The sequence below is a fragment of the Halichoeres trimaculatus genome, unplaced genomic scaffold (assembly GCF_033239565.1).
Source record: "Halichoeres trimaculatus isolate MK-OKI-2021-1 unplaced genomic scaffold, fHalTri1.1 fHalTri1_scaffold_12, whole genome shotgun sequence".
Lineage (NCBI taxonomy): Eukaryota > Metazoa > Chordata > Actinopteri > Labriformes > Labridae > Halichoeres > Halichoeres trimaculatus.
In genome coordinates, this window is record NW_027437190.1 from 34159953 (window position 1) to 34173299 (window position 13347).

Sequence of the window (13347 nt, forward strand, 5' to 3'; positions counted from 1 at the left end):
TAGGCAGTGCTTTAGCCTTTAGCCTGGTTTTAGCATTTAGCCTGTGTTTTAACCAGTCTTTTAGCCCTAAGCTCATGTTAAAGCCTTTAGCTTTTGTTCTAGACTGTAGCTTCTGTTTAAGCAATTTAACAAGACTTTTGGCCTTTAGCCCAGATTTTGCCTTTAGCCTGTGTTTTAAACATCAGCAAGTGTTTTAACCAGTCATAAAGCCCACAGCTTGTGTTTCAGCTTTTAGTCATGTTTAAGCCTTTAGCCTGTGTTAAAGCCATTGAGTTGTGTTTTAGCCTTTAGCTATTGCTTTGGCCTAATGTTCGTGCTGTAGCCTTTACCTTGTGTGTTATCCTGTAGCTCGTGCTCTATTTCTCTCCACCACCACTACAAAATAAAAAAAAAATGAGTGAAATTAAAATGGTTTAAAACTAATTAAATTGAGCTAAAATGATTAAACTGTGACTAAAGAAAGATAACTTAAATATTGCTGCAAAAATCCACACCTGTCCATAGTCTTCATCTGTCAAACTGAATGAGACTGTAGCCCACTGCTGTGTGGCACTGATCGCCTCTCTGTGGCACTTATCTCCACTGTGTGGCACTGATCGCCGCTGTGTGGCACTGATCGCCTCTGTGTGGCACTGATCGCCTCTGTGTGGCACTGATTGCCCCTCATATATGGCACTGATCGCCTCTGTGTGGCACTGATCGCCTCTGTGTGGCACTGATCTCTGCTGTGTGGCACTGATCGTCTCTGTGTGGCACTGATTGCCCCTCATATATGGCACTGATTGCCTCTGTGTGGCACTGATCTCTACTGTGTGGCACTGATCACTCCTCATATATGGCACTGATCGCCTCTGTGTGGCACTGATCGCCTCTGTGTGGCACTGATCACTCCTCATATATGGCACTGATCTCTGCTGTGTGGCACTGATCCCTCCTCATATATGGCACTGATCGCATCTGTGTGGCACTGTTCGCCTCTATGTGGCACTGATCGCCTCTTTGTGGCACTGTTCGCCTCTATGTGGCACTGATCTCCTCTGTGTGGCACTGATCGCCTCTCATACACTCGGAGCAGCAGAGGGAGGCGTTCCCGGACCGAGCAGAGCTCCGGTCAGCTCAGCTCCGGGCTCAGTGTGGAGGGAGAGCCGAGCAGGGACGGACGCAGCTGCGGCTCGGCTCTGTGCTACATGTTCCTCCGCGGAAAGGGTTTCTTGTGAGTGCGTTTAATCCGGACTGGGGACGTCAGTAAACCCTCTGGATCCACCGGGAGGAGCCCAGGTGGTACGGATGAGTCTGCGCTCCCTGAGCTCTCTGTGAGTCCCGGTAGTCGCGTCTGTCTTTGTTCGCCTGTGACATCTGTCCTTCAGCCTCCAGCATGGATCAGTCCGAGAAGGAGACCAGGTCAGACGACGAGACCGAGTACGAGGACGAGGAGGTGGACCCCAGAATCCAGGTAAGCTGTCCGTCTTCACAGCGTGGGTTAAGGGTTTTCATTGATCCGGGTCCAGACAGCAGCCTGTGTGTCCCCCTTAGAGAACAAAGTCCTGACATGATGCTGCCTCTGCATGTCTCATAAACATCATTTTACCTGAAAACAGTCTTTACCTGCTCACCTTCATCCACAGTTATCCTGCTGTGGGTTTCTGTATGTGAAGCTAAATCCTTCTGATGATGCAATAAATAAAAATCTGGAAAACAAAACAGGAAGATTTATGAGCAAAGGTTCAAACAAAGAAACAAGCATCAAATCATGTTTACATATGAAATTAATCTCATTTAGCTTTCACGAATGGTGAAAATCCAGTATTTACATTCAAAATAGGTGATTTATTTCACTAGAGGGTAATAATAATGGGTTAAATTCAGATTAAATGATACAAAATGAAAAAATCCAAATATATAAATCATTTTTCGTGAGTAAAAAGATGAAATTATTAAAAATAATCAGCATTTCATTGTTTTTCCTTGACTCTTAAAACATGATTCAGTGAGTTTCAGAGGATGTTAATGACATAATTTAGTAAATAATGACATTAAAACTAAAAATATTAATACAAAGGACTGGCAACCAAACATTTTTACTGTTTTTCTTTGTATTTGTTCACAAAGGGCTGTAAGAAAATATTAAAACAGGGTCAGAGTTGGCATGAGGTGTTATGAATATGACTAATGCATGCTGGATATTATCCTCGTTATATGTTAGTATGATACAATATTTCATAATTTGGCTTTTTTTTTAAATGCTCTGCAAGGTTTTGTTAAAATGAGACCTTAAATTTGTCAAAAGTGAAAAAAATGTTGGTTTATTCTTGGGTAAGTGTCTCTGTTAGACAAATTTCTCCTGCTGGATGTGAAAGGTTCAAGATGTTTGGTCTGTATCAGACAGAAAATTGAGACCAGGATCAAACTGAGGCATCCCCACCCTAAAATTCAATACATTCAATACAGATCGTGATCGTGGAATGACCCTTTAAAGTCTCTGTTAAGTCTCTATGACAACACCACGCCATGAAGTTTAGTAGGGAGAAGAGAGATCTGTGTTTCTGTGATTAATTTAGTAGTGATGGTGGACACTGGCAATGCTGTGACAGACCAGGATGTAAACATGTGTTAAGAAATCAGAAACCCTCCCAGACCAGAAAAAACACACAGACTGCTGAGTCTGAGACCAGGTCCATCATAAAAGGACCAGAAAACTTCGTCCAGAGTTGATTAATTACCCACAGACGTCGCTGGTGTTTCAGTGTAAAGTGTGACCCTGTTAACTGGGGACTCTCGGCCGTTAATCACTGAAACTGTCCACTGAGAGTCACCAGTTAGCATGGTCGCTATTAACTCCAAAACACCGGTTGCTCTGTGACCGTCAAAACTTGTTAGACTTTCCCTCTGTTGTATAGCATTGTTTCTAAAAACTGACCACAGAACAACCGAACATTTTGATGCTGATAACAGGTTGAATTTAGTGTTTAAAAACGCCAACTTGTCTGAATAAATGGAGCTAAACGCTGCTTCTGGGGTCAAGATGCGTGCGCTGCTCTATGTTGATGTAGATTGATAATCCCTCTATAGACAGCTACTGAACTACTCAAAAAAGCAATAAAACAAAATAAAAAAATAAAAATAAAAATAAATAAAAAAAACAAAAAAAACAAACAAACAACAAAAAAAGCTACTGAACTACTTAAAAACACAATAAAACAAACAAACAAACAAATAAATAAATAAATAAATAAATAAATAAATAAAAACAAAAAAAGCTACTGAACTACTGTATGAGCTGAGAGTTAGCTTGTTGTCATATTAGCCTACAGATGCAACGTAGCACCAGGCTGCTAGTTGTGCTACATATAGCCGGCTAATGAAGTACGGTACAAACTGACAAAGTTAGCTTGTTGACACGTTTCAAAGCGTAGCTCTACCTAACTGATGATAAATACCTTACCTCGTGGAGCTGGATCTGGTAAAAAGTTGACTTTAACAAAGAAAATTTGTTCCATAGCAAACACGCCTGGTCAGAAGTTAAAATTTTACAACAGTGTGCGTGGGACTCCGGGCCAGATGGTGGCACAAAACAGATCTTCTTCAAAGCATCTTTAATTTGCTTTCTTAAAATTATTATTTTCATTTATTTTTTTTTTGAGTGGAATCAACCTTTAAAGCTGCAAAAGTGAGTCATGTAATCATTTAGTTGGTGCAAAAAAAAATCTCAAAATTTTTAAAAGGAATAAAAATAAATAAATAAATAAATTTTTTAAAAAAGTAAAAAAAATATTTAATAATAATAATAATAATAATAATAATAATAATAATAATAATAATAATAATAATAATAATAATAATTATTATTATTATTATTATTATTATTATTATTATTATTATTATTATTAATAATAATAATAATAATAATAATAATAATAATAATAAAATGTATTATGAAAATAACTATAATTGTCATTTTTGTTTATCATATCCATTTCCACGCTTGTTCCACTGTCGTAGCTCTGTGGCTTTTTAGCGTTGAAACCTGGTTTTCATAAGTTGACTGACTTTTGTTCAGGAAAATGAGCAAAAAGGACCAAAAAAAAATCAACGTTTAAAATCAAGGTTTAAAACGAAGGAGTTCATGCTTATGATGTGCAACATCAACTGTGCATAGATTCAATCAATGAATCTCAAAAACATCTTCAGTTAAACTACGTTGTCTCCCTCCTGATTCCTTCTCCTCGTCTCCTGCACACTATCTAACATTCCTATCGTCTCCTTATCTCTTATCTTTCAGGGGGAGCTGGAGAAACTCAACCAGTCCACCGACGACATCAACAGATGTGAGACGGAGCTGGAGGTCAGTGTCTGCAGGTTACTCTCTGACAGCAGATTAGTCGTCACCTTCTCTGGACTGACAGGCTGTAAAATCAGCCTGAAGTCTCCCAGTCCTGTTTTGGAGGGAAGCTTAGAGGGTAGATCTTTCTGGAATCACAGCGGGGACCTTTGCTCTGTCTGCAGGCTGTAGAGTTCACATCCCTCCCTGTGTCAGCAGGTTAAATCACGCTCAGATTGGCCTGTAAATACTTCTGTGGGAGATTGTCCACCATAAACGTGTAAATTTGGACGTTTAAAGACGTGGTGATGAAGCAGGCTAAGCTGTGAAATAAGTCCTATAAAAACAGGTTGTTATGCAGACTGAAACTGTGTTTGGCTCTGATGTAACTCGCTGCAATGTGGAGACGATTTTATTTGCCATAAATACCGTTTAAGTTGCATAACTGATCTTTGAAACCCATCAAAACCAGGTGGACTCTTGCGGCTTACATTTATGTAGGTCAGCTGTAACGTGTGAGTTTCACAGAGGTGGAAGTCCAGGAGCAGAAACTACAGAGGGAGTACCCCAGGGATCAATCCTCAGACCACTTCTCTTTTCTCTGTAGTTAAAAAAAGAAAAACTGTAAGTTTCATCTTTATGTGGGTGAAACTGAGAAAAAGGATGAACTGAAAGTAAAATCCTAAAATCTCTGCCCGTCACGATGAACCACACGAAAATCTGCTCGGCATTAATTTAATAAGAAACATCTCTGCTGAAAAGAGAAACCTGATTAGTGTTTGACAGCAGAAATCAAAGATTTAATTTGCGTCAGTGATCACAGTCTGTCTGCAGAGGAAGTGGAAACAGTGTTGAGTGGCGGCTTAATTAATGTTGACAACCTGAGACCGGCAGCAGAAGGAATGCTGATGAAATGTTGGGCTGCAGACTCGTTTTTCTCATTTATTTCCTCGAGTGCATGTCAGAAAAATGTGAAGATACACGTCAATACTCTACCAACACAAAAATGAGGCATTTTCCCCAAAACACTCAGCTGTGAAGCTCTGATTCAATACATCTGCGTCCATCTTTTGCTCCTGAATTTGTGCGTCTGTGAAGATTTGATATCTCTGATTTTTGTTTGAAAGAAAGCTTCTTTACTCCACGTTAGTTTTTTGTTATTTTGTCCGTAAAGAGTCAGAGATCGTGTTGAGAAAGCTCATCTTCTCTTCTTTCAGGAACTGTTTGATTTTATTTCTCTTGCACAAATAGTTGAAGAGTTACGGTACCGTATAACCTAGGCCTGGGCCGATAACAAAATTTGCTGGATATATTGTCCAACAACTATTGACATTAAACAATAATATATTCAATATTATTTTGAGACCAAATTAACCACTAATATAGAAATAATATGTTGTAATAATGTAACAAACCCTTTTAAATGTAATAAACTTTTATTTCTCATGAGTGTTTTTTGCTATAGTAATTGAAATATCAATAACTTTCAAATATCCTTAAAAAAAAAACAACAAAAAAACAATAAAAATAAAATAAACTCACAGTCAAAAATTGCACTTAAATTAAAAAAAACTGTATTTAAGGGCAGAAATTTTTTTGCAATATCCCCGATTGGAAAAACCGCGTCCAGTGGTTGTGCTGTAGGTTGACATGTGAGTTTGTTTTGTTGTCTTTTTTTGTTGCTGCACACTGGCTCGTCTGTTTTGATTGGCTCACCTTGCTCATTTGATTTGAAGCCGAAATATTTCTACATCATCTTTTTTTCCTCCTAATTTCTACAGAGTTAACTCGTGCTGATGAGATCACAAGGCTCACTTGCTAGCTTGATGCTAGCATAAACACGCCTCCTTTGGAAACAAAGATGATAGATTTGGATGATTGACAAGAGGGTTCACTCTGTTCATTCCACGACAGAACAAATGCGCCCAGGTGCTGAGAGCGATGCTCATGGTGATATATTAAGGCCGGCAAAATTATCTGGTTCATTTCATTTATCGTACGATTAATTGATTTATTGACTATTGTCGCAGGCTTGGTAATACCCCAGATATCACCATAAAGTTTGTCTTTTTTCTTTTAAAGGTAGGGTCTGCAGGAATTTTCTGTTCCTTTTCAGTAAACACAACATTCAAACTGGGCTCAGTGCCAGCAGCAGCGCACACTCACAGCCTCTGACCGTGACTTTGTGAACACACTCTCCAGCCCAGCAACCATCTGTAGCATCACTTTTCTACACGGGAGAGACTCGAGAGCTGTGCACCTGACTCGGCATGTTAGCACAAGCTAATCATAGGTATTTCAACGCATATCTGGTTAGCAGGAAGCTAACTTGCGTCACTCTTCGTCCCATGCTGCTCTCCAAGTTCCTGTAAGCGAAAGTGAAAGTTGAGCCAAGCTTCATCCTCGTTTAGGAAAAAGCTTTATCTGTTTGGAGTTTTGTTTCACTTTGATTGTTTTTCTTCCTGCCAGCTACGTCCACTAGCTTAGCTGCTCTGATTAGCTTCTTCCACTCGCTAATCAACATGCAAAGTCACTTGTGCATTGGGTGTGCTGTGATTGGCTGAGATAACCACGCTTGCTTTCTATCTAGAAACGTCCTAAACAACCTGAACATCAACATCCAGGCTGAGGAGGGGGTTTGAGGCAGACACAGACACTGACACACATGTATAGAGGCCCAGAAGTGACAATTTAGCAGGATTATTCCTGTAAAAGTTGACACTTTTCTTCTTCCAAAAAAATCTTGCAGACTCTACCTTTAAGGAGATGTTTAAATTTTCCTGTTTCGCATTAAAAACAGACATGACTCTGTAGTGAAAGTCACTGCATGGTCTCAACCTGATTTAGAAACAGCAGAGACTTTTCTGGACTGAGGGGAAGCAGGAAACCACCCTGTGGTCTGATGAACCCAAATCTGACATTCTTTTTGGAAATCCTGGTTGTGAGTCCTCGGCTCGAAAGTCAGAGAATTCAAAGGTTTTAGTGTCACAGAGTTTTGATAAAAGACACAGATATCGTACGGATGCTTCTTACACAAAAACGCTTTGATCCTTCTTCTGATTGGCCGCCAGGATCCACCTCTCTCTGAAACCGTTCCAGATTCTCTCCTCTTGGATCAATCTGTGGTTCTGGGTCTGAAGTGATTCATTCATGGTGCTGATGAGACGACCAGGAGAGTGACCGGAGTTATAATGAATTGAAGCTAATGCTGCTTCCTATCTGTAATGCTAATTCTATTAATCGTAGTGCATAAACACGGAGCGTGATGGCTCAGGGGCGCTAACGGGTTGACAAGGTGAAGTGCGTCATAGGGTGGAGGGAGGACAGAGACTCTGCACTGCAGTCTGCATCGCAGCAGAGACAGAGAGGTGGAGAGCAGAGGACAGACAGGAGGATGCAGCCGGGACTTTATGTAAATCTATTTTTATATCAGAGAATGATTCATCGCAGCGGCTTAATGTGCAGCTTCGTATGGGCTGTGACATAATCAACGATCGATGGGTTTTACATGAAAGACCGAGCGACTGTGAGGTTTCCTCATGGCTGGAAATCAGCATTTTCAACAACGTGGTCTCATTTTCATTTGGGTGAATCTTTAAATGGGGAACATTTCAGGTATACAAAAAAATTTGAAAAATATATTAAATTCATTAATTAGCTTAAGCTCTAATGAATTCTTAAATATTAAAGTAATAAAACAGTTTTCATGGACAGTTAATGCGCCCCATGTACAGACAATCATTCTGATGAAATATTGATGAGGAGGAGCTGAAACATGACACACTTTCTTCAAGGTTCACACCAAAAAGGATGGGACCTCAGCTGATTTAAGTCATGTGACTTTGGAGCAAACCATTGCTGATTTATGGGGTTTTTTATTTAACGGGTATCACGGTTGATGCAGATTTCTCAAACACACACAAAGTGAATTATTTTATCTAAAAAAAAAAAAAGCTGCCTGTCTTTGTCAGGTCTGAAAAACAAGTTTTTAAGAGGTGAAGCTCTTCCAATGTGGCGTTGGTGTCTGGTGTTAGCTCTGTTAGCCTCGTCTGTGAATAGCATGATGCTGCTCTGCCCTCTGGTGGTCCCTCTGTTGCTGGGTTAGCACAGCTAGCTCGTCCATCTTATTGGAGATGGATCTTATGTTCCCAATAACGATGGATGGAAGGACAGAACCAGCACGTCGTCCTCACCTCCTTCTCCTCACCTTGTGGGGAGACATCTGGCCTAGCACCAGTTAGCTTCGACATGCTTATGGCTGCTAACAGCTGATTTCACATGTAAACAATGCAGCCATGGTTACATGTAGGATCTCCAGACAAACACTGGAGAAGAAATAGTAAAAATATCACTGAAGACAAAACCAGTTTGGTGTCCACGACCAACAAATGAGCCATACAAAGTAATGATCCAATAATAATGGACCGGTCTGAAATTTGGTTTCTACCTTCGAGCCACTCTGTGTTTCAGGCCTACATTGGGACTATTGCACTGAGTATCATGAGTTCCTCTTTTTCTGGCCTATATTTAAACTCTCATGAAATATTGTTTACCAGGAATTTAATCCAGCCCTTGATCCAATTCACATCTAAAATAGATTACCCAACGTGTGACACTTGCTTTGTCAGCTCTTTCTGCTGGACAATACAAGTAAACAACTTCCACTGGGTGTTGAAGGCCGGTTTGATCGACTCATGACTCGACCAAAACATCCATCCAAGCTTAGATAACTGTCCCGACTTAGAGAGACGAGAATCTCTGTAGAGATCTGCGAAGTTTCTGAGTTGTTTTCCTTTGTGACGCCAAGCAGACAACCATGATATAATTTCCGCGCTGAGTGCTTATCTGTCGCAGAGATTCTCCTCCTCAGAAGAGCAGCAGTAAACAAACAGTTCACTCGAGGTTAAAAACGCCATAACTTTTCTACATGTGTCTGTTTCTCTGTGATAACTCAACAAACTGAGTCGTCTCTATCCGACGCGTAGTGCTCTCACTCTGCTTGTTGTGGTTTCAGTCTCTAACCTCAGGGGTTTCTGGTTTAAGTTCCTGAGAGGTGTGAGTCATCGCAGAGTCCGCTGTGGCGTTAGTTTCATTTCCCTGATCGTTTACTCGGCGAGCAGCTGGAGAGTTATGGGTCAGAGGTCAAGAGCTGCAGAAAGCACTGATCAGTAAATGGACTTTCACATTTAACAGTGAGATCAGAACGCTGTCTCTTTAGAGTTTTGTTGTGTTGACGTTGACTTTGTCTCTTTTCGTCAGGATGCTCGGCAGAAGTTTCGCTCCGTCCTCGTAGAGGCCACGGTGAAGCTGGACGAGCTGGTGAAGAAGATCGGGAAGGCCGTGGAGGAGTCCAAGCCGTACTGGGAGGCTCGCAGGCTGGCCAGACAGGTCAGTCGATAACACGGACATGATTTAGACCCAGACCATCAAGCCCCAGTGGACCGAGGTTTTACAGTCAGTGTCAAACTCTTGTCCTTTCATGACCTCGAAACAAATCCTGCTTTGTTCGTTGTTGTTTTTTTTAGAGGAGGTTGTGAAATCAGACTTTTTTGTTTCCTTTTTTTTACAATTTCAGATTTCTATCCTTAGCTCTGAATAATAGAGAATAGCCAAGTGTCAATAAGCAGTGTGGGTGTTGGTACCAGTATTGATACATTCCCAGTGCTGGGTGCTTGCTTGGCCCACTGGTTGAGTCCCTGTTTCCTTCTTCCTCCACTTTCCCACCCTCTCTAGATAAAAGTGTAAAAGCCCAAAAATATAACAAACAGTACGTGAAACTGTTTAGCATAATGCTTCAAATCTGAAAAGGTTTACATTAGTCTTTGATGTAGCTTATAGCGCTGAATGAGCCGCTCAGTTTCCCTACAACAGCTTAAATGACTGAAAGCCATGAGTGATTGGAAAATAAGATCCTGATGTCTGTTTTGGTTTGGTATCTCTTTGGAGAGATGGTTCATATGGTTAGGGTTGGGTCTAATGATTAGGGATAAGTCTTATGGTGAGGGTTAGGTGTAACGGTTAGGTCTGACAGTAAGGGGTAGGTCTTAGGGTCAGGGTTGGGTCTTGTGGTCAGGGCTAGATCTTATGGTAAGGTTAGGTTCCTTTCATTGGGGTCAGATCCTACAATCAAGATTAATTGGGTTAAGTGTTACAGTTGGGTCTGATAGTTAGGGTTAGGTCTCACGGTCAGGGTCAGGTCTTACGGTTGAGGTTAGATCTTATGGTAAGATAAGGGTTTTTTGGTTAAGGTCAGGTCTTATGATAAGGGTTAGGTTTTTTTGGTTAGGGTCAGTTCCTACAGTTTGGGTAAGGTAATAGGTCGGGGTCAAGTCTTACAGTTGAGGTTAGATCTCAGGGTAAGATTGGGTTTTTTGGTTCGGGTCAGGTCCTACAGCTAGGGTAAGGTCCCATGGCCAGGGTCAGGTCTTATGGTAAGGTTTAGGTCTTACAGTCAGGGTCAGGTCTTATGGTAAGGTTTAGGTCTTGTGGTCAGGGTCAGGTTTTATAGCAAGGTTAAGGTCTTACGGTCAGGGTCAGCTCTTATTTAAAGGTTTGGGTCTTGTGATCAGGGTCTGGTCTTTTGATCAGGTCTTATGGTCATACTGTCAGGTCTTTGATAAGGTATAGGTCTTATGATCAGGGTCAGGTCTTATGGTAAGGTTCAGGTCTTATGTTCAGGATCAGGTTTTATGGTAAGGTTCAGGTCTTACAGTCAGGGTCAGGTCTTGTGGTAAGGTTGTGGTCTTACAGTCAGGGTCAGGTTTTATGGTAAGGTTTCGGTCTTAAGGTCAGTGTCAGGTTTTATAGCAAGGTTAAGGTCTTACGGTCAAGGTCAGCTCTTTTGATAAGGTTTGGGTCTTGTGATAAGGGTCTGGTCTTTTGATAAGGTTTTGGTCTTACGGTGAGAGTTAGGACTTGCGGTCCAAGTTAGGTCTTAAGGTCAGTGTTATGTGCTATGGTAAGGGTTGGGGTTTGGTCTTTTGGTTAGAGTTAGATCTCATGTGTTTTGTCAGATGGTTAGGGTCAGGTCCAACTGTTGTGGATAGGTCTTATTTTTAGGGTTAGGGATTTTTGGTTAGGTTAGGGTTATGTCTCATGATCACGATTGGGTCCTTAGATCAGAGTTTTAGATTTTGGGTTAGGTCTCATTGTGAGAGGTACGTCAGATGCTTAGGATCAGGTCTTATGGGTATGGTTATGTCTCATGGTAAGAGTTGGGGGTTTAATGGTTATGGTTAGGCCCTACGGTCAGGGTAAGGTCTAATGATCAGGTCAGATTTTTACATTTTGGGTCAGGTCTCATGGTAAGCGCAACGTCCGATGCTTAAGGTCAGGTCTTTCCGTTAGGGTCAGGTCTTTCCGTTAGGGTCAGGTTTGGTCAAATGGTTAGGGTAAGGGCTTAGGTTTAGCCTAACTAGATTACCATGGTTATTCTCATTTTATTTGTATATTTTTAGTCCTTGACTTCCTTGAATCTTGAGTTCTTTTAATAACAATCAAACTGTAAAGGAGTCTGTCATCTCTGAGCAGTCGAACCCTTCGTTTTCTTTTGGAAGTCGTTTTTTTTCCCACACAGCTGAGACTGAGTCCTCGCTCACTCAGGCTGGCGAATGACTTATTCAGGTTGTTAAACTTTGCACGGCCTGATTCCTGCCTCATGTATTTTTGATCGTTTGGGGATTTTTCCAGTTCAGAGGCTGACGTGATGTTTTTACTTTGAGCGTCTTTGAGTCAAGTTCAGGTCAGGAAACATTTAGGGTTTGAAGGAGGGGAAATCTGAGATGGTTTTAAAATGAAATGTGAAAGATTAAAGGAAGAACTGATGTGCTTTTAACCTCGTTGAAGGGAAAACATTCATGTATCGAGCCGCTTTCGGTCCACTTCTGTAAAACAAAGATACAAACCCCCCTGAGGAATGGGAACTACACATATCAGGCCTCCATCTCAGTTCCCTTTTCAGTGTTTCTCTAACACCACAAGTGTGTGATTGTTTGTGTGTGCCCGTGGTGTAAATAAAGGAGGAAGCAGCCACCTGCACGTCCCCGATAAGAGACACACAGCTGTACGAGCCCGGCCAGGAAGCGCAGGGATCCACCGAGACTCTGAAAGCTCTCATTGTGCCGTTTCTCCCCTCGCCGCTCTCTGATAATGCTAATAAAGAGGAGCGATCTGCGCTCTTATCCTTCCACAAGGAGATAAATGATCACTTTGAGAGCGAGGGGCCATTTTCCACAGTGTGATGAAAGAGTTTCTGTGAAGTGAGTCTGCAGTTTGACTTCCCCTTTCATGCTCCGTGTCCTTTTTTAACCCGTCTTCACAGTTTTCTGCTTCTGTGAATAAATTCAAGGATCACACGGAAACTTTGCAGTCAAATCCGAAGCCTGGAGGCGGGAGAGCCAACCGCCATCCTTGCTGCTTGAAAAGCTTCAAAATCAGGAAGTTTTGCCCCAATCGGTTGCAAACGATGACACGTTTTCTGTCGTCTGAGTTGAGGATGTAGTGCTTCCTCTTTCCTCTACCTGGCAGCTCACCTGCCGTCCTCTCCACGGCTTCTTTCACTTCCTGCAACGTGCATCTGGAGCGCCGTGATTCGTCTGAAATGCAACAAAAAGAAGTGAGGTTTAGCTGTTGTAATTCTGGGTTAGCGAGAAGGAGACAAACTGAAGAGGGAGGAGGATTAAAAATTCAGGAGATTAAGGTTAAGGCAGAGTTTGAGCTTCACTCCGGGGAATGAAGACGTTTTAAAAACCGCCCTCGCTCCTCTGCTCTGAAAAGAAAACCATGAGGGTTTTTTTTTTTGACTCCACTTTCCCTCCATGCATGACAGGACAAACTCGATTAACACGACATCAGCCTGTCGAAGATAATCGGGTTGTGTTGAAGATCCTAGCCTGTCTCCTTGTGCACATAACCTACTTTTTCTTTCTCCGCTAACTCAGGGTGACTGCTTCGTGAGGAGGGATATTTGGGCCAGGCGCAGGAAGATGTTTTTATTTTGAGAAAGGTCAGAGGATGGGGTGCTGGTGTTG

General features: G+C 41.6%; 1 protein-coding gene across 1 annotated transcript in view; it reads left to right on the forward strand.

The window, feature by feature from the left end:
* Window positions 1-1101: 1101 nt before the first annotated feature.
* sh3bp5b (SH3-domain binding protein 5b (BTK-associated)) overlaps window positions 1102-13347 on the forward strand; it is a 46556-nt gene continuing 34310 nt past the window's right edge. The window contains exons 1-3 of the mRNA XM_074684331.1: window positions 1102-1453; window positions 4280-4342; window positions 9578-9706. Of these exons, the coding sequence (XP_074540432.1) occupies window positions 1376-1453; window positions 4280-4342; window positions 9578-9706 (270 nt within the window). The 5' untranslated portion in view covers window positions 1102-1375. The remainder of the gene's footprint in view (window positions 1454-4279; window positions 4343-9577; window positions 9707-13347) is intronic.